This window comes from Chelonoidis abingdonii, chromosome 20 (assembly GCF_003597395.2).
Source record: "Chelonoidis abingdonii isolate Lonesome George chromosome 20, CheloAbing_2.0, whole genome shotgun sequence".
Taxonomy (NCBI): domain Eukaryota; kingdom Metazoa; phylum Chordata; order Testudines; family Testudinidae; genus Chelonoidis; species Chelonoidis abingdonii.
In genome coordinates, this window is record NC_133788.1 from 22,318,130 (window position 1) to 22,345,021 (window position 26,892).

A 26,892-nucleotide genomic window follows, 5' to 3' on the forward strand; every position below is an offset into this window, starting at 1 on the left:
ACCCAGTATGTGAGAGGCATATGAATGAATGCGAGAGAGTCTTGTGCAACTTAGACCTTCTGCAATACTTGTGATTTTACTTGGGCCTCAGCGGTTCACAGTCCTATTTTTAACAGGATTCTTGGAGGGGATTCCTGCAGCTCCAAATGGCACAGAGCTGTCTTTGTCTTGATCTGTTCCTTCATTTCCTTCTGAAGTGTTTTAACTCAGGATTATTTCTAATCTTGATAAAATGGTGAGATATGTGGATCAGATCCAACCTCAGAATGAGCAGCCAAATTAGGGAATTTACAAAAGGGCTTGCCCAACTACCACAAAAATGTTATTTCTCACTTCTCATAGCCTCTTAGGTTTTAAATATTTGCTGTCCACTGGCACCGCCCAATTAACGGCCAAATATTTTGAAGAGCTGAGTGAAAACTGTTGAGTCCTTCGCACCTCTCAGGACCAGGCCACATATGGCTAAGTTGTTAACTGCAAAGAGGTAAAGGTCTGAGCTGGCTTCTTATGCCTACATAACAGTAAGTGTACTAACATCTCTAATTACCAATATAACAAGGACAGAATGTGCCTCTGTTTTCTTTAATCTTTCCCTGGGGCCTTCACTGTGTCAATGAAAATCCCTGCTAAAATCTTTCCCCCATTTGACCTCACATCTAGTCTTTGCAACACCAGAAATTCTGGGGCTAGCTCATCTATGGATAAAATCATAAAAAACATCAGCTGACGATGGATCCAGCTTCTGAGATGATCTATCAACAATGTTTTTGCTTTCGCTTTGAGATGAAATGAAGGAAGACTGCTTGGACTGAGTCCCACTGTAAACCAGAACACTGCAAAGAGAACCCATCTTCACACCTGTTCTGGGACAATCTTGAGTATATTGGACTCGGGAAGGATTACCAGGCTGTGCAGAATAGAGGGATAATTAATATTATTGAGTAGATTTCTGCCACAAGATGAGCATGTAGACTTGTCTTGGTGTAAGTAATGCCCTGTGGTTTAGAGTATGTACTCGTTTATCAAGACCATGCAGACCTTGGTTATTACAAACCCTACAGAATGAAGCCAGTGTGTGAAGACTCACTGCTCAAGTGCAACACCATAAGGGAAACCTTGGCCCTGTTTAAGTCAATGGGAGTTTTGCCATTGACTTTGGTGGGGCCAGGACTTCACCCTATAACAAATGCCAGGTAGATGTACCTACAAGAAGAAATAAATATTAAGGCAAGGAAAAAGATTTCAGTTTGCAGATATCAACTTATAAATGACAACAGGGAAAAATTACATTAAAAATTCTTCAATAAGGGCTTTTAAATTCAAATGGCACTTGGCTTAAAAAAATTCACAAAATAAATGTGGAAACTGCCCTGCTCACTGCTAGGAAAAAGCCAGACTATGGGACTAACTGAAAGACAGCTACTTTGTGATGTGATTCAGATCCTGACACCTTGATACAATGGAACAGGGTGTTGGGAAACCTAATTCCCCTTTCTGGACTGCTTTACTAATGCTGCAAAGAGGAGATGTACCAGTTGCCAAATTAAATGGATCAAGAAAGTTCTCTCTATCTTAAAAATAGGAAATAAACATAGAAACATTTCAACTATCAGCCCCTCTTCAGGAATAATTAGCAAACAAAAAGCAGGATTAACTCCAATGTAAGAGTTGCCAAACTGCTTTGATGATAAATTTGGGAAGTGCCAAACACAAGGGACGGTACGTGCTATACATGCAGCGTGCTGCAATTTTTGTTTCTCTAGGCAGCTTGTTCCAGCTATCACCTGAAAGGGCATGTAAATGCACTCTCCTTCTGATGTCCTTGGGAGCAGGACAAAGATTGTCCCACTGTGGGAGTTTCCATCTGACTATAACAGTCCTGGGTAGATGCACCATGGTGGGAACACATTTGTAAGTAATGCATTTATAAGCAGAGATATCTTTAGGGTGACTCCCTGACCAAGAAGCATGTTTGGGAAGGAAGGAAGGGCCTGTTCTCCCGCATATGGATGCATGAATCAGCTGGATGCACTGGCATCCTTTGAACAAAACCAGACATTAATTTAGGTGTGAATTGGTTTAGATAAAAATGAATTTCTCCCACCTCACTCTCATGAACTCCCTGCCTCCCAACATGGTCACAGTTAAGGTGGGGATGGGAGAAGCCAGAGAAAGTTCAGCTAGGGTGGGTAAATTTTGGATAAGCAATGGAGGTGAAATCCTGGCCCTGCTGAAGCTAATGGCAAACTCCCATTGATTTCAATGGGGCTAGGATTTCACCCCTGAACTTTGGGCGCTTACATGAGCCATTCTGAGCTCCCCTTGCCATTCCTCTCCTAATTGGTTCTTTTACTTGGAAAGCCAGGGACACATGGGAAGTATTACGCACCAGTGCATGGTGGCAGCAAAAGTCGTAGTGCAGGTATGGAGTCCCCAGATTTAAGAACACCATACAAATCCTATGATCCTGCCAGACACAAAAATGGAAATCCTACAGTAAAACAAACACAAATCCCATGATACTTGCTGTTACTGCCATGGCTGTGTAAATCCCCTGGCACTGACAGCCATGGAGAGGCTAACTTCTATGACTCCTCATACAGATTTCCTGAGCATCAGCTCTCGGGACTCTTCCATATCTGTCGAACTAAGAACTTGACTCCCAAATTTTAAACTGGAATTACCACCCCAAAGCAAAGGTAAAGCATGAAATCATAAATCCCTTAATAAATGGCAAGCCAAAACGCAGAGCGCTTATGTACTTATCACCAGACTAGCTACATTTAAAGGCAGGTAAATAGAGTTAAGTGCACTTCATAAGAGTCATTTATCACTGCTTTAATTGTATCAGGTATAGGTTATGTATGTGCTTATGTACTACAACAGCATATGCATTAGAAATACGAGAGAGAGAGAGAGATTTAACCATATTCCTTTATTCATTTAATTACTGGGAACTTCCATTATCTTAGTTTAGAGTCTAGACAGGAGACATTTTATGTCAACTTCTTCTTTCCCTAATTCCTGACACCAGTTTTATGCAAATAGATGAGAGTACGCTACAAATCCAGTTATTCTACCAAAACAGACTCTGGAATAAAGTGATCGGGATGTTAATGAGTAGTTCTGACATTATTGCTACGCACTCTGGTGCTCACTTGCATATTTTTCTGAGCTGACAAATCAAGATAAATGTATTATTTATTAATGCAATGCAACTGAACTTTATAATCCCATCACGTTATGAGATGCTGTTGAAAAAAATACATTAATTAAATAACACTGGACCAAATCGTGCAGAGAAAACCAGCTCATCTGCTAAGTTAGGATGGGCAATAATGATCCAAAGAGAAGGGCTGATGGAAAGAGAGTCTAAAATGGCTGAAGGTGAACTGCTCTGAAACAAACATAGCTACAGAGGGATTATAGCAAACATTTTCCTGGAGGGATTGCCCAAGGAGAACCAAGACAGCCCTGCCCTTCGTCCAGTCAAGAGAAATCCTCAGGATGGCCATCAGAGGCAGCTTGGCTAATCTTATTTCCATTATCTTTGGAGGAGAAAAAGAGCCTCAGGAGTGTCAGGCCTATATTATTAACACTGGTGCTAAAAATGTCCAGAAAGGTCATATGGTGTCTTCATTCCACATGCACAGTGTCAAATCAAGCACTACACAGTAGGGCTACGGTACTGCCTTAAATATGCATAAGCCATTGCTTGGCTACATCTGCCATGTGCTGGGATTTCTCTTGCTTCCAAGATTCAAAGAAAGGGACAGCTGCTGGCCATGGCACAGAACTCCATGGGATTCATTTGGTGCTAGAGGATACACTTTTGCCATCCCAGATTACAGTCACGGTATCCAGTTAAGGAATGTACTGCTTTTTGTAAAATGCATACAGAGATACCATGAAAAGGGTATACTACAACCAAGCATAGTTTAAACTCACTCACCTGTTAAGTGCCGTATCAGGCACCTGAGTTTTCAACTCCTCCATGACACCTTTCATCCCTCTCTTGTAGGGATCTAGTTTTGCGGATATGTCAAACTGAGGGTTATGCCTCATCAGATATTCTCCTAGAAAATTAATGGGATCAAACTTGGGTAGATCTTGTTCTGTTTCAAGCACCTTCTTTCTTTCTACTTCCATTAACAATTTTTCTACTCCTGGGACTAATGTGGGTAAGAGTTTGTCGAGGAAATAGGCCCGGGTGTCCCTTGTCATCTTGTCTTCACTCAACCATTCCTTAGACAGCCAGTCCAGAGGTTCTTTCTTGTTTATCTTTTCTTCCTCTGCCTTACGTATGTGAATCTTTTCCACCTTTTTCCTTTGCAGATTCAGCGCCCTCTGTTGTACCTTCTCATAGAATGTCGCTTTCCATTGAGCATCCTTCCTGAGACCGGGCAGTGCAGCACTCTCCTGGCTTCTTCTTTTTTCTCTGATGGGCATGCTCTTAACACTAAGCTTGGGGAGTTTCAGTCCAGGAGTTTGGCCTTCATCTTCTGGCACAGCGGCCATAGTTACTGTGATACATGCAAAAGCAGATCAACGCTATGTCATTCTGAAAGACATGGCAGTATGATAGAAAATACCATGGAAAACAAGTCTATACAGTTAGAAAACAACCAGTAGATGTTTCTTTTACATTCCTTTTCTAATTCAGAAATTGTTACTTTGCACTTCTAAATAAATACAGCCCATTTCATCTGAGGAGCTGCAAATGCTTTACAAGCATTAATTAGTTATGCCTCACAATGCCCCTGAGAGATACTGGAGCTAAATATTTGTATTCCCTTTTATGGATGGGGAACTGAGCCACACAGAAGGGTTCTCAAGGTGACCCAGCCAGTCAAAGGCCGAGTTGGGAATAGACTCAAGCATGCTGTCTATCAGTTTCCCATTTTAACCACTAGACAACAATTCCCCCTAATTTGAATGTTTTCCTTTAGTTCCCCTTTCTTGTTTCCAACTTTTCTAATAATTCCCATGAAACCTGGGATACAGGAAGAGATCCGTGTACAGATGCCTGGGCCTGGGAGTTTTCCATGTAGCATCGACACACCTATTTTCTGCTATTCAGAACTGCCCATTTTGTCTCCATCTTTCCCATCCCCTTGGGGAGCAGTGAGGCCACTTGGCAGATAGAACACTTACTTTATTTCATTTTTTGCAAATGTTTGTCCTCTGCACATTTTCCAGCATGGAATGTTTCTCTCTGGGGTTGGGATCTGCTACCCCTGCTATGGGACAGGGAGCTCTGGGTTAGGAAGATGATGAGACATTAAACTGGACTCTGAGGCTGAAGAGTTGTCCAGCATTTCATTCTGTGGGTCACTTTGAAAGTGGGTTAAGCTAAACAGAGTGTTCACACATAGAGTTGTTCAGCAATAGCTATTGTGCTTTAAATTTACACCCCACCTTAATCTTTGTTAACTTTCAAAGGTGGACAAACCCTAATCTCAGAGACCTTATCTTCCTTCACTGTACCAAATTCCACATCTTGGTCTCTCATAATGTTCAGTATGTGGAGCACCAGGAAGGACTGTGTGGTGCTTGGATGGTGCATGAGCCACAGTTTGAAAGCTACTTCTGTAACCTTTCATACACACAGCTGTCATCTCCCTCTATGGTAGTTAGTTACACACAGGAAATGCAGGCAGAATCTGACCTTACTAGCCAATTCAGAGACCAAAACACCATCACCATCCTGCAAAACACCCCCCAGCCCGGGGTTAAACAACAAGAAGGATAATCTCAGCATCAGTAACATCCCTGAGACAGTTTGATCAAAGCAAGGTAATTCCAAGTTAAGGCTGAAACTCTGCCCTGAACTTGCACCATCCTGAAATATGGGCATCTTTTACAGGGGTTTCTGGCTGGTTACGGCCTTTCAGTAGCAATATCAGTAGCGCTGCTTTTGATATATTCTATTTTTCTATTTCCACTTCATTCCTAAATACCTGTAGCTGTTCTGAAGAGTTGAGCTTTTCAGGAAATGCACAAAAGTGATCTATGGCCACCTTGGCACTCTAGTGTAATTCCTAGCATGCTGACCCTCTGGTTCCTAGCCAAGGTTTGAGTCCAAATATTGCCTGAAATGGGTATGATAATCCCTAGTAGTAAATTTCTGGGTCGGCTTTCTGATGGGTCTGCTGGCACCCTCTAGTCATTTGTGCAGGGTGGTGATTATCTGCTTGGGGGGTTGGGGAGGATGGATTTATATGTCAGGATGCTTGCCTAGCCCAAGCAATGTGTTATAAAAATGAGAGCTGTCTTTCCCGTTAGCAAATATAACCTGTAAAGGAGCACAGATTTATACAGGCAAGAAAGGAACTTGTCAGCTCTATCAGATTGCCATTTGTTAGGTGAGTTTCTTTCAGTAAGAAGTAAAACCAAGCTCCTTTTGAACATTGATAAGACATAGGGGTGTTAACTCAATGTCCTGTCCAGATTCTAAATTAAGTAGTTATGTTGTGCCTACATAAACTACCATTGCACTTTCAGCTGGTTATGGTATTTTTCTTCATTATAGTGTTGGGCAGTGTTTCTGTGTACTGTTGAAACAGTTGCTGCATTCCACTCTAAAGGTAACCGCATTTCAGTGATAACTGACGAGATCCCTACATATCCCACATTTACCTCACAGGGTGATTGTGAGAATTAATTAATGTTTGTAAGGCGCCTTTACATTGAGTGAAAGACACTACAGAAATGCAAATAATCAATGGGTTTGACTCTCTGTTCCATTAAGCCAGTTTTACACTTGTGATACAGCATGGCCAGAGGGCAGCATAAGAGTGTTAGCAGGGGGCCTTATTCCCTGCCAAGGGAGGAAGGTTTCTTAGGTTTTACTAGAACAGCTGTGGCCAATTAGGCACCTGACTCCAATAGAGCACCTGAATCCAGTGATGGGATATAAACCCCTGCTTCAGTCAGACAGGGGTGGTAGTTGAAGGAGAAAGTTGGATTGGAGCAGAGTGCGAGAGAAGAGAGAGTTTGTCCAGAGAGAAATAGAAGGTTTGGAGGAGTGCTGCGGTGGTTTGGGAAGCCCAACAGAAACCCTAGGTAAGGGGCACCAGGCTTGTATAGAAGAGAGGCGAGAAGCCCTTCACAAGCTGACGGTATGAGAGGAAGTAACCCAGGGGAAGGAACCGTTAGTCAAGTGGTTCACCAACACCCAGGGCCCTGGGTTGGGACCTGGAGTAGAAGGCGGGCCAGGTCCTCCCTCTCCACTCCCCTCCTCCCAGGACACTAGCGGAGTGATTAAGAACTGGTTCAGAGGCAAGCAATATCGCCCTGAACCTACCCCAGAGAAGAGAAAGCGCGAGACCCAGAGAACAATACCGGCAATTTGCCACACACTGGTATAACTCCAAAACTGGGGTGAGGAACCAGGGAACCAGAAGCATTAGCAAACTAGGAGAAGGCGGAACATGAGAACAGTAAATGATTATTACAATATTAGCAACATTCAGCCCAAAAGTGTCAGGCTCATACTCCAAACCTTGCATCTGTCAAGAGTTACAGGGGCAAATTCTCAGTTAATGTGAATTACCATAGCTTCATTGACATCAATGCAACTATGCTGATGTGCACCAGCAGAGAATCTGGCCCATAGTTCACACATCTTTCAAATGCTTAGACTATCTCCAAGTACAATCTGTCCTGGTGGTAATGAGCATAATGTACAAAGACAAGCTAGTTTTGAACACCAATAAAACTCAAATTGATATAAAGTCTCTTCATACTGTTCAAATTGAAGGCGAGACAATCATAGGATACCATTTTCCTGGCTCCTTTTCTGTGCACCAAACATTTGTGCTCAATAGCCACACACACATACAATTTTATTACCTCTCTGCAGTCAGGATACTGTCACTAAGATAAAAATCCGCTCATAATCAAGATAGGTTTCACTAGGGAGCTATTTAATTATTTATTTAATGTAAAAAATGTTGCAGTGACTATTTGGGGAATGTCTGACTTATTGAAGTGCTTTCAAAAGAAGAGGCCAGTCTGGGAATTTGTTTAGTCCTGCCGTTGCCCAAAAGGAATTGTCTTTCCCCAAAGAGCTTCAGAAGGAGTTTTATCTGATTCGTCACAATGGCCCAACACCTCCAGTGTATTTAGGCATCGACGTACCTTTGAGGATTGATGCCATTGTGCCTAACATATTTGGAGTTTTTTTTCTTTAAGTCTTGGTTTAAATCAACCTTTAAAAGGACTGTAATTTTGCTTCCTGGAATTCAACTGAAGAACTGTTTTTCTTACCTTCTGGGCAGGTACCAAACCAGAAATGTCTCTTCCTGCTTGCAGAGAGGCATTGCAGATGAATGAGAATTTAATATACACCCATCAGTTCCTAGCCATTAGAAAACTTCCAAGTGAATTAGGGATTTCTCAATCCTGCTGTGGAGCTAGGCTGTGAGTTTTACTCCTGGGTGTGTGTTTGAGGTTGCTGAGCAAGAAATCCAAAGGTTGCTATGTCTCACCTACTACTCAGAACTGCAGTAGATTGTCTTCTGCCTTTGGCAGTTCAGTATAAATTCTTCCTTAGATCATTGTGTCATATGACTGAGGGAAAAAACTGTCTAAGGAATGGCAACATACATAGCACTAAATTGCAGTGGTGCCCAAGAGAATATCCATCAGTGCCTAGAGACAGCAGGCTGGCCTTCAGACTCAGGGATCATGAATTCCAGCACTGCCTCATTCACTAGGGACAGAAATGGAGAGTTTTTAGATTGAGCTGAGGATTGTACCAAACACATGTGAGTATCTGAGAGCATAAACAGAAATGAATTACAGGCCAAACTGAAAAACACATTACTGGGTTCTTCTTTTCATTAAGAATCAAGAAATTTTGGAGTGGCCTGCGGAGTAAGCCAGATGCAGTAAACAGAAGGGGGTCTTTAAATATGCTGTTCTTTAAGAACAGATTTAGGCTGGAACCTGCATGATGCAGATCTATCATTATTTCTCTTGTGTATAATGGAGAACCCGTTCCACAGAATGAAAAGGAGGAGGGAAAGAAAAGTGGTCTGCATGAGACTAATTCTGTTCTCATTCACCCTGGTGTAAACAGAGAGGCACACCAGTGGTTTCAACAGAATTACACTGGCGTAATTGAGAGCAGAATTTCTCCCAATGTCTTTATTGTTTGAATTACAAACTAGCACTTCTGGAATGGCAAACTTTTCCAGTAAATTGTATTTATTTTATGCTATTCTTTCTGCAATGTCTCTATACTTTTTGCTTTTTAAGATGCATGACCATATGGATTGACCCATCTCCACTTGCACAAGAACTCTGGACTATGACTTCTATGTGCTACTTATCTTTGGGACTACTGCACTGTACTCTATCCTGCAGTACAGGCTTATGATTGTTCATTTCATGGGATATCAGAGACTGTCATAAAACATGAACCTTGTCAACTTTAATCTACTAAAACAAAGGTTGAAAATATTATTGTTTTCCAAAATCTGGTGCATTATTTGTTTGAACAGTGTAACAGGGTTTAGCAGGGCCCTCTTTGTTACCGCCTCTGCTCTCCTCCAAAAAACACTCAGACTCTCAGGTTCAGCAATCACCAGTGCAGTTTATTTACAGCATTCAATGCCACCACCTTCTCCCCATCCGCAGCTTGGAGGTTTCAGCCTTAAGGGCATCACAGTCACTGCAGCCAGGAGGGAAGAGCTTGCACTCTCCTTCCCCTCTCTGGCTTCCCCCTGCTTCTTTCCTCTGGGCCTGTCTATAACCCCAGGCTAATTAGGCTGGCAGCTGTTTCCCCTTCGCCAATCAGGCACAGGTTTCTCTAGCCAGCTCCAATTTACTTTCCTTAATTGGAGCCGGCGTGACAGAGGACTGGCTCAGGAGTCCCAACCCAGCACTCCATCACAACCAATATTGTCCATCTAATTCAGGAACAATTGAGTACTAATTCCAGACCTGGCTCACTCTATCACTCTGGGAAAGTCACTTAACCTTTTTGCCTCAGTTTTCCACAGGGGGACATGAGCATTAATATATCTGTAAAGTCCCCTGAAGATGAAAAGAACTACAGGTAAAATTCACCGTGTGCAGAGGTCTATCCAAGGTCACAACACCACTTACATCCCACTTAAATTCTTGAAATAAAATTTGTTCCAAAGAGCTGAACTGGAGCTTAAATGGTGCATAAGCCTCATGTGGGTCCTCTACAGAGGGATAAAATTAACTCAGCAGTGAGTATAATTATAAACTGGTGGTGGCTGCAAATCTTAATGGGGAAATATCACTTTAAATACATAGTTGAATTTATGTCCGCATGCAGGCACCAGCATAGGCGCCAAATCCATAGATGCTGGGGTGCTGGAGCACCCATGGAGAAAAATTAGCGGGTGCTCTGCACCCACTGGCAGCCAAGCTCCACCCGCCCCCACCCCCTCCTTGCCTCCTCCTCCCCTAAGCATGCTGCATCCCTACTCCTCCCCCTCCCAGCGCTTCCCACCCACTGCCTAACAGCTGTTTGGCAGCACTTAGGACTTTCCGGGAGGGAGAGGGAGGAGTGGGGATGCAGCACACTTCGGGGAGAAGGTGGTAAAGAGGCAGGGTAGGGGCGCGGATTTGGGGGAAGGGGTAGAATGGGGGGGGGTGAAGGTGGGGCAGGGATGGGGTCAGGGGGGTCGAGCACCTATGGGGCATAGGGGAAGTTGGCGCCTATGGGCACCAGGGAATTTTCTTGCAGCCACAGCCTCCTGGGTGGCGAGGGGGAGGGAAGCAGCGGCTCCCTACCCCAGGGTTACCAGCAGTGGTTGGGTCCTGCCCACCTGTGGAGACACACAAGCAGGCAGCCAGTAAGTTCCCCACCTTCCCAGGGCTGGTGGGGTCAGGCTTCAGCCCTCGGGTGGCGGATGACAGGCTCCAGCCATAGGGCTTCAGGCTCTGTTCCCCAGTTGTATGGTAGTAAGCTGGGCCCCAAGGTCACTCCCCCACTCCAGTGCCTCTGGCCCCTGCTGCCTCCATATCCACCTCCCCACCCAGGGCTTAATTTGTCCCCAGGCTTGCCGGGGCTGAGTAAGTCTGCTGGGAAAAGTGATATTTGTACATTTGTTAATACCACTTTTCATAGCAGACTTAGCAACTAGCACATCTTAAAAAAAAAAAACAAAAAAAAAAAGCAGAAGACATAAGAAAAAAGACAAGAACGTACAAAGCACCTTATTTGTGTTTCTATTCTGTTTAGGCCCAGTAAAGAATAGAGACAACTGTACATCATTTTTATTATTGAGTCTGGAAAAAAAATCCTACATAAATTACAATGATTTGGACATGTATATGTGCATATTTATTTGTTTTTCCTAAAGTTAATTAAGTATTTTAGGAAAAAATGTCAGAGCATTTGCTGGTGGCTGCACTGTGAGGCCACCAAAAAAATTGTTCTGAGAACCCCTGGGGCCCAGGTACCTAACCTAGTGTTGTAGCTGTCACAGGGTTTGCTGCCCCCTTTAAGGTAGTCTGGGCCCAGGCTATCCATGACAAGCTATTTTAAGGGGAACAAGTATTTCTAGGCAGTTAACTGAATAACAAGCACCTTGGCCTGACAAAAGGCCATCTGGGCTCAGTTGTAGAAAAGTCCTCAGAGAGAGAAGCTCCCGGAGACCACAGATCCCAATGGCAAGGGCTATGCAAGACCTGAGCCAAAAGGAAAGACTTTATTTCAAGTGTATTTGTATTTAATGAAGTAGAACCACAGGAGGGGAATTTTGTCTTACAACTTTTGGACTGTGTATAGTTCTTAAGAGGCTCAGAGAGAAGGGAAACTGAGGCAGGAAGTTCTGCAGTGCCACACTAGGTCAGCAGGGGGTGCTACAGAGTAGGCATAGCCTTGAGACAGTATCCTGAGATGTTTTATTTTCCTCTGTGTGCTCCTATAAATACTCTTTCAAAGGTCTGCATGGTTGTAATTTAGGCCTTTGGCCATCTTTCTGCATATTTCATATCCTTCTATATAAACGATATGCTCCTGAATACACTCAAATATCCATTTGTCCAGCTAAGGCACCCTTCTGTCCTCACTATACTACTAACTTCATTTTAGTATATAGCTTTTGTTTTCAGGCAGGGAGCATGAAACAAAAATCATCTAAATCAGCTTTCATGGGGAAAATACACCGAAATGAATTGTAATTTTTTTTTTACTATTATAATTAGCAAAACCGATGACTAGGGAATAGACACTTATTTCAGTGTATTTGCAAAATGTGTTGAAATAAACCCTAGGTTACTGTAATAAAATGCATCTGAAGCTTTGAGCGTGGAATTGTTAGAATAATCTAAAATGTGGCTTTAAAATGGATTCTAATTCTATTCACTTCAAATCAGGTTCTGCATGATTAATTCCTGTTTGTCTTTTCATTCCTTGGTGTACCTGATGTTTCTCTTTTGGAATTCAATGTTGTTGTTGTTGTGGTCAATCTATAAATCTTTCTAAAAACGGAAACTATCAATTGTAAAAATACTCTAATTTTCCTCAAAGCTGCTGTTAAACCACCAAATGAGAACAAGCGGGGGGTGGGGGGGGAGGGGAATGGCAAGAGTGATCTAAATGGCTCTATTTTTATTTCTCTGAAATTTAAATACTGTGGGCTGTAGCAAAACAGTAATCACACCCTATTTAACTTGGATGTTATATCTTAATGTTTCCTCAAAGCAAAGCATATCCTTCTGCCATCAAATACTTGTGCTATGCTGTTGTCAAAATAACGTGCTGAATATGTCATCACAGATGTTTTGCTGGGAAATTTTTATTATATGGTGTATTTGGTTTTGTACACAAGATAAAGTCTGGGGGCATTCTGTGCCCTTTACACTTCATAGCAGGACTATGCTATAATTGCTGATGTTTGGTAATATTGAAAATAAAATAAAAGGTGTGTCAGCAAGGGAACTATTTTCATATTTACTGAAGACAAAAATAATTCATCGTTTGCATGTCTTAAAAGATCTCTGGGGCAAGTCCTCCTGAGCACGGTACCCACAGCAACTTGCAGGATATGGGCACAAACTTATGATCCCTGTTTTATATAAACCACTGACTGTCATTATCACAGACTCCATTCTAATTCTTCCTTTAAATCAGAATACATTTGCTTTATAGCTTCCTCCTTTACACTTAAATTTTGCTGTTAAAAACTACTCCACATGCAAATTATAGGTTTCTAATGGCCTTCAGTCACCTGGATCTCTGTGGTTATTTTAGTTATTAGATCTTTAGCTGACTATAGAAAACAACTTGGTTATTTACTTGTTAGGAATGACTTTTTACAAGTGTTTGCCGTTTAAATATTCCTGGAAGTGCCAATGAATATGTGAAAGTCAGAGAACTGTCTCTTGGTAGGCCAATTCAGATAAGCATTTCTCTAATTACTTCTGGAGGGAAATCCCAGGACTTCCACTTTTCGAAATCTATTCAAAATGAAACCCCAGTGCCATCTGAGAGGATCGCCCCAAGGCATTGGGAACTCCTAACCTGCACACTGTTTACTATAGAATTGTACTACAGAGATATGCAAATTGAGAGTAGGTGTGAAATCCACCAGTGCTCACCCCCATTCCTGCAGGAAACCATCCATTGGAATTAATCAATACACCAAGCACAATACTTCACACAGAAAGGTAAAAAACAAGATCCTTGTCATAAGTTATGGGGTAAAAATCCTTCCCATCTTCAAATGTGAGGTCTCCTCCTGCTTCCATTGAAGATAATGGCAAAAATCTCATGGGAACATGGACCATGAGTTGACTATCAGTTCAACACTGTGCCTGTGAAAGCATCTCCGTTTCTGCTAAGCTTCTCTGTCGTCTCTATAACCAAATGCCAGGGAACACATAACATCTGATCCTACACTTCTTGTGTGCCCAAAGCTCCTGCAATAGGAGGTTTGGGTGTACAAGGAATGCAGGATTGCTCCCATGTTTGTGCTTTTACCATGCCTCAAATTTTCTGTTTCTCAGCTTCCAAGCACACAATACAGTTATTGCTCATTATAAGGCACATTTCTCATTTCAGACCGAAGTATAACTTAATTTCACAGACCTGAACTCCAATCTCTTAGATTATAGTACATGGTTTAAATTGGAAGAGATGAATCAGGAAAATATTAAAGAATTCCCCACACTTCCTATTTTCCCTGTGTCCCTTGGATGGGATCCAGCGGTCTGATCTCTCTTTTCCCTGATTTTATCCTTACCCCTATGAAACCCTGGGATAAATAAATAAATAAAATTCCAGGCACGCTAGAGGCCTAATCCTGAACTCCTTGCTAAAGGACTAATCCTGCATTGAGCTCTGTGTAGTGATCTGCATTGCAGAATCAGTGTCCAAGGCAAAACCCCTAATGCAGTCAATGTGAAGTGCAACATTAGTCCCTGAAACTTAGATGAAAAATCTGAACTGAACATTTTTATTTGCATTCAAATATTAAAGAAATTTAAACAGATTGTTTTTTACCTTAGGGACTGGTCCACACTGCCCAGTGATTTCTGTTTCACTGAAACAATCCAAAGAATATACATTATGCAAATATAAAATACAATTTAAAAAATGCAGATGCTGAAGATACATACAACATTATGTATGATCTAAAGTTATTAAAAACAAAACTGTATCCCACTCTGCCCAATTAAATTGTGTTTATCTACGACATTTTAATATGTAATTTTGTAGTTAGTACATGCTGCAGTGGTTTGCTGAATTGGGACCACAGTGATGAATTGGAGCCACAGTGCTTACTAGCAAAGCTAGAGAAGAAGGCCTTGTGGTTAAGACCCAAAAGCCACAATCCCACAATTGAGGAAGAAGGCTGTGCTGATTTTTAAAAATTACATAGTTTAGAGGGGAAGTGAAGGCAGTTATAAAAATAAAAAATAATATATAACACGAGGAATGGGAAATTAAATAGTAATGAATATAAATCAGAAGTTATGAATTATAGACCTTTGATAAGGGAAGCAAAGAGACACAAGGAGAAATCTTTGGCCAGCAGAGTTAAGGACCATTAGAAAGTGATTTTCAATATATTAGGAATAAAAAGAATCCTGATCAGGGCCAGGTTTATGAACTGCGGGGACCGATTTGAATATCTGGCGGTGGTCCAGGGTTTCTGCAGCACTTTGGCAGAGGGGAGTCCACTCCGGGTCTTCTGTGGCACCAAAGGACCTCCCGGCACCAAAATGACACCAAAGACCTGGAGCAGACTGCCCCCCACCCCCGCTGCCGAAATGCCACCGAAGACCCAGACTGCCCCCCCGAGGATGCCGGGTGAGTTAAAAAAAAAATTAAAAATTAAAAAGGCGCCTAAGGCGTGGGGCCCTCTTAGGCACGGGCGTGGGGCCCTCTTAGGCACAGGGCCGAATTCCCGGGAATTGGGGGAATCAGCCTAAAGCCGACCCTGATCCTGACAATGGTATTTTTCCACTACCAAGTGGAAACGGTAAAATTATCAATAATAATGTAGAATAGGCAGAAGTGTTCAATAAATATTTCTGTTCTGTATTTGGGGGGGAAAAGATGATAGTGTTATTTATATAGTGTTAACCTTCTTTCCGTTCCACTAATGTCTCAGGAGAGTGTTAATGAGAAACTATTAAAGTTACACATTTTTAAATCAGCAGGTCCAGATAACTTGCACCCAAGTGTTTTAAAAGAGCTGGCTGAGGAGCTCACCGGACCATTAATGTTGATTTCACTAAATCTTAGCATACTGGAGAACTTCCAAAAGACTGGAAGAAAGTTAATGTTGTGCCAATTTTTAAAAAGTGTAAATAGGATGATCTGGGTAATTGTAGGCCTGTCCCCCTGTCATTGATCCTGGGGAAGATAATGGAACAGATGATATGGGACTCGATTAATAAAGAATTAAAAGGGTAATGTAATTAATGCCAATCAACATGGATTTATGGAAAATAGATCTTGTCAAACTAACTTGATTTTTTTTATGAGACGGTTATGCTGACTTTATGTTAGTACGTGCTATGCCCAAGAGCAAATGTTTAATGATCAAGCCACTGAAAGCATTTTTAAATGAGATTTCTTCTGCACTTAAGTTCTCCAATGTCAAATGTTTTAAAAGGCCCAATCCAGCAATCCTACACAAATCCAGAGGGTTGTAACTTTTTTTTTATTAAAAGATTAAAATAAAAAAAAGGTAATGAGTCTGTTACAGGGTCTGTAATAATCTTAATTTTTTTTTAAAGGACATAATAATGACTTCCACTTACTTTACATGTGAAATAATTGTTTGTAAATACTTATTTTTGCCATAGATGAAACCTCTTAAAATTCCTTTGATCATGAACTTCTCATATTACTTAAGGACAATTTTTTTACACTTAAGCAGCTATGTCAGAGTCATGGTAACACATGGGAAAATTTTAATAAGGAAGCGAAGGGAATGCTCTGGACTGGAAAAAAGCAATCTAGTTACAAAAGTATCAGAGGGGTAGCTGTGTTAGTCTGGATCTGTAAAAGCAGCAGAGAATCCTGTGGCACCTTATAGACTAACAGACGTTTTGGAGCATGAGCTTTCGTGGGTTAATACCCACTTTGTCAGATGCATGGGACACCCACGAAAACTCATGCTCCAAAATGTCTGTTAGTCTATAAGGTGCCACAAGATTCTCTGCTGCTTTTACCAGTTACAAAACTAGATCACATAGAGGATCACAAGACAAAAGGAGTATACTTTTCTATCTCTTCAAATGCAAGTGAAACCAGAAATAAGAGATTAAGTTTGTACTGATCTCCTGAACAACCATATCTATATTCTATCCTTGCTTATACAAAGTGCAGTACACTGCTGAAAATAAAAGCTGACTAATAGAAGTGGTGAAGGCACCCAAAGGATCAAAGCTGGAGACTGTCATAAAAAGCTTGTCATAGTATATGATCATCCAAAACATAAATATATAAAAAAGTAAAAGTAAAAACACCCTCTGGCTGGGAAGCTATGGAATATTTAGAGCCAGGGGGAGGATAGCTTATAAAGGGGCTGGAGGTAATTTTCCTGACATCTCCACTATAAATCACATAGCAGTGCTAACATGCTTTCCATAAAAACTATGTTTCAAAATAAGAATCTGAGGGTTGTCATAAGCAGTTCAATGACCCTTTCTTTATGTACAGTATGCAGTGTTGTTATAGACACATTGGTCCCAGGATATCAGAGAGACAGAAGTTAGTCCGATAAGATAGCTCACCCACCCTTGTTTCTTTAGTTGCTTTATGCATGTTTCTTTGCTTATTCTCCCCTTCTAATCTAATTCCCCAAACCGGTGATGTTTTGTGGATTCCGTATGTTCAAAGTTCTCACTTTCTGCATAACCCTGAGTGAACCATTCCCGCAAAAATCACTTTCTAAGCTCAGGTTTATTTTAACGAGTCTGTTTTTCATCCTCCTTCATCCACTAGGAGGCAAACGCTCATTAGTGAGCTTAACTTTTGTCCCGTGCTAAAGGATAACTGCCGTACAATTTGCAGAGCCTGCCTGATAATTATTTTGACTGCAGGGCATTGGGGGATAGACCAAAGAGCTAGCACCGAGGGCTTTTCTTGTGCTTTGATGTAAAGGGTCGAAAGCTTCCGTGACACTTCTGGCAGCTTGAAGGAGGAGATGAGAGTGAAATACACCGAGTGCCGAAGAGGAATGGATGGGTTAATGCAAGCTGGTGGAGAAGAAGAGTGCTTGCTTCCTGTTTAAAATGTATTATGGTCTCTGCTAATCACATTTAATGTTCTCATTAGATGCCTACAAAAGGCCGATTCTTCATCCCATTAACTTCAATGGCAAAACTCCCACTAATGGCACACAGACATGACCCAAATGGCTGAATCCTCAGAACAAATAGGTTTTGCTCAAGCTGTTAACATAACAGTATTGCTGCCCACCTCTCACCCCCCACCCCGGTCCCCACCCCTGCTCCCAGACTTCCACACTTAGAATTCTGGGGGGCATTTTATGGCTTAAATTTGTGTGCGCACATCACAGACCCATCACTTTCTAGGTATCTGGGCCTCTGGATTTAGTCAGTGACTCTCCCAGAGAATCCCAAAAGGGGAATGGATGCTGTTTTCTTTAGAGGATGGCTGGACTATCGGGGAATTACAAATATATCATCTGTGTTGCCAACTCTAGTGATTTTATCATGAGTGTCACAGGAAATTTTTCTTAAAGCCCCAGCTCCTGGATCCATGAGATTCCACCTTGGTTTTCATTTTTCCCCTCAAAAAAGAACAAGAAACAGCAGAAACGTGATCTCAGTGCTCCCTAAAGAGTCAAAAACCAGAAGGTAAACAAAAATCACCCTGCAGTTATTAATTATTATTTAAATCTCATGATTTTGGAGGCATAATTTTTGAACACTTGAGGGTCTGTGCCATAGTGATGCGCCCTGCTGGGTTCCTCCTGGGAATCCTTTCCAACAGGGGAAGGGAAGGGCCGAGCCCCGAAGAGCCCCGTCCTGTGCCCGTTTCCCAAAGGGAGTGGAGCAGACAGGGGCCCTGCAGCAGCCCCAGAAGCTAGGGGTCGGCAGAGCAGGGGTTAACGGCTGCCGCAACAGGGCGGGGGCGTGGCTGCGCTGACAGGTGGCGCATGCGCGTTGGCGCCTTATTGTGCCCGGCCGGCCCAGCCCCGCCGCGCCTCGCTCACTCGGCGAGGGGCCGTTGGTGAGTGCTGAGCTGCTGCCCCCGGCGCTCACCGCGGCGCTGCCGCCGCCTCCCTCCCCACCCGCCCGGCTGCGGGGCCCCGCCATGGAGTAAGGCCCCCTCCCGCGGCCGGACGGGCCCCCCCGCCGCGCCTCGATGGCTCTGGTAACGGTGCAGCGCTCGCCTACCCCCAGCGCCACCTCCAGCCCCTGCGCCTCGGTGAGTCTCCTCGTCCGGCCGCCGCCCGCCCGCTCGCTCGCTGGCTGAGGCGGAGGGGAAGGCAGTTGGCTGCCACATAGGGTCCGGCCGGTGTTTGTACGCATGCGCGCCCCGTGCCGCTGCCCCCTCCCCTCTCTTCTGCCGGGCCTGACAGCTGAGCGCGCGCAGGGCAGCCCCAGGGATGCTGCAGGCTCTGCACAGGCTCTGAGCCTGGGTGGGGACCCCTCCCGGGCAGGGGCTAAACAGGATCGCTCTCGCCTTTTCTCCGCCCTCCCCCCTGCCTTTTGCAAAAATGTCATGATAGCTTCTGTAGCGTGCTTGCAAAACGCGTCAGGGAATCCGTGTCTGGGTCCCTTCCATACCACTCCCCATGTGCTTCTGGCCCATCTGTGTCGCTTGGCTGCAGATTGACTGGGGAAGGGGGTTCTCTCCTTGGCCATTTCTCTAGACGGTGTGGGTTTCTGTCTGGTGGCTGTTGGCTTTTAATTTATTGAAAGCAAGCTGATCAGGTCAGGTGAGTCTGAAAAATATGAGTATCATGGATGCAATGTTTTACCCAACTTCAGATGTAAAATGCTTGCAAGGAAATAAAGCTTCAGTGAAAACAATTTGTTTCTGGGTTTAAACACTGCCCTGTAATGTTGTCACTCAACACAGCTCAGGGTGTAAAGGAGATGAATGAGAACCTCCAGAAAGTGAAATGGACTATAAATAAACTGGCTGTCCAGTATGCAAGAAATGTAAAAATCATTGGTTAAAAGGAAACTGGGATTCTAAAAACTGACAATATTAAATCCCTCCCCTACAAAACTGTATTCTAAAAATGAAACCTGGTATTTGCCTTCATGCATCTTCCATGCATGAGCTTTCTTTCAGAAAAAGCAACTAGATTTTCCTTCTCAGTGCTGCATGTAATCTTCAAAAAGCTGTATCAAACCGAGAAGTGTTTGAAACAGGAAGATTTTGAATCTCTCAGTGGCAGTGAAAGCTCTCGTTAAAGGAGTCTTAAAAACTACCTAAAATTAATCCCAAATCATGGAGCGTGCAGGTTGTGAAAATGATGCTGTTATATTCAAAATCATATTTTGTTTAAAAGGGGGGGGAGTGAAGCCTCTAAATTACTGCTTAAAATTACTAAAGTTTGTTACTAGCAGTTAATTGAGGATGGCAATGAAAACTGCAAAGTGGCTTTCACTTTGTTTATATTCAGTTTCTAGATGGCTTCACTTTGTAAGTCTCATGTATTATCACACATTATGTTTAGGTTGCAAATGCTTCAGGGGAATGTCGAAATCCCAGTTTTTTCTGCTAAAATAAAAACCGCTCTGAAAATATTTCTTACTGGGTTGGGTAAAATCTCTTTTGATCTAAGTTGTGGATTAACTTGGATAATATCACATCGGATGTTATTTTGGATACAAGGGTATTAATGCCTTTGGGGTTTTTTTCCTGTCTTGCTAAGACATGCCTGTTTGATTAGCAATGCAGATTAACTCCACTTGTGTTACTTCGCTATAAATATTGATTAACTCTGTTACTGCATCATATGTTGTATTCACAACCATGCATGGGGAAACAGTCTATGCTTAGCTGCTTCTAATTTCCTCCATGTGTAAAACACTTCAACAGTTAGCCTAATGCATCTTTAGGGTAGGAATTCTTGTGTTAGTGACAAGACTAATTTTAAAAAAAACAACAAAAGAATTCATACCCACCACCCCTCATTGCCCCCCCAACTGATGCCTACTCTCAAATAGCTCCTTCCATTTAAACTTGTCATGATGATCACTCTGCAAGGCTGCCCTGTTTGTTGCAGCTAACTAGCCTGTTTCCTTTCTAGGTTACCAAAAAAGTTGCTTTGGATCAGGATCACTCTGAACAGTTAGGAAAGAGAGTGTGGCTGCATGAATGCTATGAGTGTGTACAGAGAATATAACCTTTAACATATCTAGCAGTATTAGCTCTCTTTCCTTATTCTAATAAAATGGAGATATAATCTGCTAAACTAGTCACCGTAAATCCTGTGGTACTCTTCACAAGAGAGTAGGTGTGTGGGCTCTCGTGTCCTGACCAAAATTTAAGTTTAGTAATTACTTTCTGCATATCTAAAACTCTCCTTGCAGTCTCAAGTGGAAATGATATTCTTCATTTTCTGCCCAAAACTGTTGCATGGGGTTTTTGTGAACTCTTCAAATGCCTTCTGCATTTCCTTGGTGGTTGAAGCATGTTTATAATTATTATTACGACTACTAATATAAAACTGTAAAAGTCCTTTGCAATCTTTTAGGATGAAAGGTGCTTTAGAAAAATATATGTGACTTCAGCTCATCTGCATGTCTGCTACTAAACTTTCTTCAGTGTTAAGCAAAATGTAGCATTTGGTTTCAGTATATTAGCTATGCCACCAAGCTCAAATAGTCACTGGAGTTAAGTCTCCAGTCTTTGTCCATCGAATGCCACAAGAATTCCTAAGCTACACTGTAGTGGAGACTGTTGTCTAGCTCAGTTTGGCAAATATCCAGCTCTTGTCAGAATTCCACTGACCTTTACAGTGCAGTGCTACTGAGTACCTGTGAGAGAAGGTTGGACTGAAAATTTCCTGGTGAGATGGCCCAAGAATTTCAGGTTATGGTCCCAGATGAAATGCTGGAGGCTTGTGATTCTGACAAATCTGTCATCTTGTTAGTCCTCCTTAAGGTCCTTATCCTGAAATTGACTCTGTGTGGGAGGTCCCCTCTGCCCAGGGTGAGCCCTGTTGATTTCAACAGGGTTCTGCACAAGTACAGGAGTCAACTCATAGAGTCCCTTGTAAGATCGGGGCCTGCAGTTCTATGGAAAAACATCTGTGTAATTTAGCAAGATGTTCAGTCAAACTATGCTTTAATCCTTTCTCTGTGTGCACAGGATCATAGGTTGATCAGTTTTCTACAATAAATAAGACTGGCTGCTGTAATGTTCTAACAGAGTAATAGAGAAGTGGTGTTTTTTAATTTTATTTTATTTTGCTACTTATGGATATTTTCTGTGTGGACACCAACATGTTATACCAATCATCTGGAGTTAAATGTAAACCCCAACTTTTTGTTCCTTCTCTAGGTAACGTGGGGATGAGGTCAAGTTAAATCTGATACATTAGTCCTCCAGAGAATGTAGAAGTCTGACATGTAGCTTGATGTTTTCATGTCTTGACATAAAAATTCTCAGACTCCTGCTTTGCCATCTCAAACTGGGAGTGAGGAGGAAGTGTTACACTTGTGTATGCTTCAGCAGGTGACCACATGGAAGGACTAATTCAATTTCCAGGTCACTAAAGGACTTTCAGGACAGAGTCCCTTATAAATTGGTCGATGCTCTTCTGTTAGGAGCAGACTCTCTAGACAAGAAGAGGCGGTTGAAATAGTGCAGTGTCAATGTCCTTGAACCACAGGGGATTTCTGTATTGTGTGCTATTAAAGTATTATAATTGGCTTCCCTGGATTCAGGGGAATAGATGATTCAAATCACTTTGAAATTGGATGGTTTTATTTATAGATTTTCGTCCTCATTGCCATAGAATTTGAGCACCTCACAAATATTTATCGAATTGTAGAGGAGTGTTTCATAACATGATTTGCCCAGGTTGATATAGATCTGCAGTATTTCACCATGATCTCTTAATTATCTGTCTAAATTTTCAATCATAGCTTGGCATTTGACTATGCTGGCACTTTTTTATATAAAAAAAAAAAAAGAGACCTCTGTGCTGCATCCTACAGAACATTTCCATTCTTTCTACCAGAATCAGTAGCTGGAATCAGAAGTTTCTTATGGGCAGAGTATGGGTTCAGGGGTGATTTCATCAAGGTGGAGTATGTGGTTATTGTGGGAGTTGGAGAGGGATACCTTCATCAACACAGCAGCCTATGTTTAAAAGCTGAATGATGTGAACCTTGTAAAGATTTCCGGTTTCTCTTGTGGAATATTGGGTGTTTGCTTTTTAGGCAAAAGCCTAGTTCGTGTTTTAAGAGTAAAGGATGGCTTTTTTATCAGTTGTTTTTTTTTTCCTTTAACTACAGCAAAAACTATCCCTCTTTTCCCTATCTGAATCTCCACACTCCTCTGGAACTGTGTATGTGGGGACATGACGTGTGCTGAGCTTGCTGGCTCACACTGCAAAAAAATTGCGATGCTGTGAATATTTTACATGTAAACCTAAAAGTGAGTGCAGATCTAGTCTCAGATACTTCCCTGTTTATAACCTAAGCTGGAAACAGTGCTTACAGGAATAGAATTAGGCCTGGCTTGCACTTCAAACTTAGCTCAATGTGGATGATCCACACTTCTGAGTGTCATAGCTAAGCTGATTGTGGTGTAGACACAGTTAGGTGGACCGAAGAATATTTCCAAAGTCCTAGCTGCTGTCACTCAGGGAGGTGGAGATCCTACGGCGAGAGGGAAAAACCCTATCCATTGCTGTAGCTACATTTAGCTGTAGGAGCCAGAGAGGCTTGGGGCCACACCTCTAGTAGGAAGGTTTGAAGGACCCAGGCCCTTGGTATCCTTCCCTTTGGAAGACTCTGTCTCACTAGTTGCGAATGCCTGTCAGAGGATCCTGGGAACCTGCCTTGTAAAGTTCTTCTCACGTCCCCGCTCCACCCCCCCAATGGCCTCATTTCAGTGGAATAGTATGTAAACTGACATCAGCTGGACTCATGTGCAGGCTGCTCCAGCAGGCTGTATGGAAACCTGCTGTCTGAATTTGGACAATGCCAGAGAAAGCATTGCCACATTCTTCTTTGCTGTATGTCTTCCACAACCTTGCCCTAGTCTGTTCCCAATAACTCAGCCAGATGCCTTGCAATTTGTCAAGGTTCAATCAAGCCTTGTTCCAAGACATAATGAAGATTTGAACTGAAGGACTCTATGGAATTTGTTAAAGGTGGAGTGAGATCTTGCACAATTCACTGGCTTGTCTATTCTCTGGCTTGTCTGAGACAAATAGAAATTTATGAACCACTCCTGTATGTTTTGGTTCCAAGCAACCTTTTCCTCTCCCATGGAAAAATCCTCTCTCACGCTCTGTGTCTTCAGGAATTGTGGTAGTGGCTCAACCCATGCTTTCCAAGACTTCAGTTATAAAACTAAGAGCTGGAAGTTCGCATGGCAAAGTCTGGCTGTGATGGAGCCTTGGAAAGCAGCACAAGTCTTCTCCAGAGGGTATCTGTCCGTGCAATATATGTCCACAGCAAACTAGCTTTTGCTGACAGTTAAGTGCTAAATGAGATTTATCTGAATCTGTCTCTTAATCTTCTTGCTTTCTCCTGTGTCGCACAGAAACTGATCATTCAAAAAAGACTTGCATCGTGATTTAATCGTATATCTGTTAATTCAATAAACGCAGAATTCTTCACTATCACATATAAAATGCACTGCATAGAGATGGTCCTTGATGGTTAGTGTATGTAAGTGTTTCAAATGTGCTGATGTCCGCAGTGTGTAAGGAGCATTATTAAATTAAGAATAGTCTCCTTGTCTGAACAAGAACCAGACTGTCACCCTTTTCCACTTTATACCATCTCCTAAGTGCTCTTGTTTCAGGAGAGATCTTGGGGTGTTGTGCACCTGCTGTTATTGTGCCAAGAGTCTTCTACTGTTCTCTGAAAGTTCCAGGACTTGGGCGTGCCCTGATCTTTGGCACCTCATGGTTAATTATCTGCCTTTTTTGGGGGGTGGGGTGGGGAGGGAGAGGTACAGTTTTCTTAGATGTGTCCAAATGGTCTGAAGTTTGGGTGCATGAAATGGAAATGTAAAAGCCCAGTTGCTTAGGCTCTAAATCTGCTTTGACCAATTGTGTCCAGTTATTTACCTTTCCTCTTCCATGGTGGTCTTAGCACTGTTTCTTCTAATTGGTTTTTAGTAATTCTTTCATGAATTATTTTGAAGGACAGCTCCACAGAGGAAAAGCAAAATAATCCTGTCTGACCCTTTCTGGAGATGTGAAGGATCTGGGCAGGCAATCAGGCCCTGACTCCTTTCCAGTAAGAGAGCATATTGTTCCCCTAAGGGTAAGGAAGGCAACTGACCCAGAAAGAGGAGATGCTGTTTTCATTGTTATAAAATTCACAGCCTAAAACAACAACAACCTTAAGCCAATTGGCTTCCCTCTTATCCCAGGAGGTTAGCCAAAGTGGGAAGCAGGACCCTGCAGATATGTTTGGGAAAAATTGTCATTTTCTGTCTACAAGTTCCTTGCTGGTAGAATGTACAGGACAGGAAATATTTTCTTCACTAATTTAGGAAACTAAATATCACCTTTCTCTGTTCTCTTAATTTTAATAGTGCTTTCAGGGCTTTCATTAGTAGTAGGCAGTCTTCGCAGTATAATTGCTAGGCAAAACACTAATTGACTGACCTCTTAGCCCAAAGTAGCTGCAGCATCACTGCAAACAACTCTCTAAACTGATCAGTTATTACCTTTTACAAATCTCTTCTCTCTGCAGTATTTATCAGAATGGCAGTCTATCTCTGGAGTTGCATTAATCTAGGAGTGGCCAACTTGTGGCTCTGAAGCCACATGTGGCTCTTCAGAAGTAATATGCGGCTCCTTGTCTAGGCACCGACTCTGGGGCTGGAGCTACAGGCACCAGCTTTCCAGTCGGCCGGGGGGTGCTCACTGCTCAATCCCTGGCTCTGCCACGGGCCCTGCCCCCACTCCACCCCTTTCCACACCCTCCCGTGAGCCTGCACTTCCCCCACTCCTCCTTCCCCTCCAAGCCTCCTGGAAGCTCCGAAACAGCTGATCCGGAGGTGCGGGGAGGGAGGGGGAGGCGCTGATTGCTGGGGCGGGGGGGAGGCTGCTGACCTATTACTGTGGCTTTTTGGCAATGCACATTGGTAAATTCTGGCTCCTTCTCAGGCTCAGGTTGGCCGCCCCTGCATTAATCAGTTTACATGAGCTATCACTAGTTCTTATCAAGATGTGCTGATAAAGTCATAGTTTTTTTTTTTCTTCTTCTGTAACATGTGCCAGTCCTAGAAATCTCCCAGGTAACTGGTATCACTTCATTCTGAAATGAGGGGCAGAGGAAAAGACAGAAGTTCTAAAACCTTTCAGATGTGTGCGCACCTCTTTCAAACTAAATTTTTCAGAGACAGTCGGTGACAGATGTACTCCACTTACACCAGACTTTCAGCATCCTCCAGCGGCAGGGTCTGGCAAACAAAGCAGGAGGTGGGATGAAAACCTGGTTGTAGATCAGGCTTTTGCAATTCTTGTTCGCTTTCCAGACCTACAAGAAAATACGAGGCCCGTATCCTCTCTTTCATAAGAGAAGGGTTGATGTTTATTTGTTTACTTTTTAAAGTATCTGAAACTAGGTTTTAGCCTGCTGCTCAACACAAGGGTTTTTGACTTGCAAAGAAGAACGTCACCTTCTGCGTACACATCCATCATAGATATTGCACTGCTCGTCTCTGCAATGACCAGCTTAGCTAAGCAGGGGGCAGGTAAGTGTGTCTGCAGTGTCAAGTATGGCTTAGCGACTTTTAGGTTATCAGGTCTTCACCTGCAGCACTTGGTTGTCTTGGAAACTAGCAAAAAGTAACCCTGGGGCTGATCGCTGTCTGATCTCAGCCTGCAGCTGAAGGCCTCTGTCAGTCACAACAAACCACATCCTCCCAGTGCTGCAGACTTCTCCTTTCCATCTCCCTTCCGGAAAAGTGCAGTGCTTGCAAAAGGTAGCAATTCAGTTCAGCAGAGCTGCGCCCCCAGTCAGCAGCCACCACTCTCCAGCCACCCAGCTTTGAAGACAGCACTGAAATAAGGGTGGCATGGTGTGGTATTGTCACCCTTGCTTCTGCACTGCTGCTGGTGGGTGCTGCCTTCAGAGCTAGGCACTTGGCCAGCAGCCGCTGCTCTCTGGCCTCCCAGCTCTGAAGGCAGCGCATAAGTAAGGGTGGCAATATTGTGACCCTCTCAAAATAATCTTGTGACACCTCCCCTTCCTCCT

At 42.9% G+C, this 26,892-nt stretch overlaps 2 protein-coding genes across 2 annotated transcripts in view; one reads left to right on the forward strand and one right to left on the reverse strand.

Moving 5' to 3' along the window:
- Positions 1–18,938, reverse strand: part of EFCAB5 (EF-hand calcium binding domain 5) — a 71,769-nt gene extending 52,831 nt beyond the window's left edge. Inside the window, exons 1-3 of the mRNA XM_075073908.1 lie at positions 18,874–18,938; positions 14,495–14,534; positions 3,953–4,561 (exon numbers count right to left, since the gene is read on the reverse strand). Coding sequence (XP_074930009.1) covers positions 3,953–4,518 — 566 coding nt within the window. The 5' untranslated portion in view covers positions 4,519–4,561; positions 14,495–14,534; positions 18,874–18,938. The remainder of the gene's footprint in view (positions 1–3,952; positions 4,562–14,494; positions 14,535–18,873) is intronic.
- SSH2 (slingshot protein phosphatase 2) overlaps positions 18,674–26,892 on the forward strand; it is a 150,394-nt gene continuing 142,175 nt past the window's right edge. Inside the window, exon 1 of the mRNA XM_032788778.2 lies at positions 18,674–18,904. Coding sequence (XP_032644669.1) covers positions 18,842–18,904 — 63 coding nt within the window. The 5' untranslated portion in view covers positions 18,674–18,841. The remainder of the gene's footprint in view (positions 18,905–26,892) is intronic.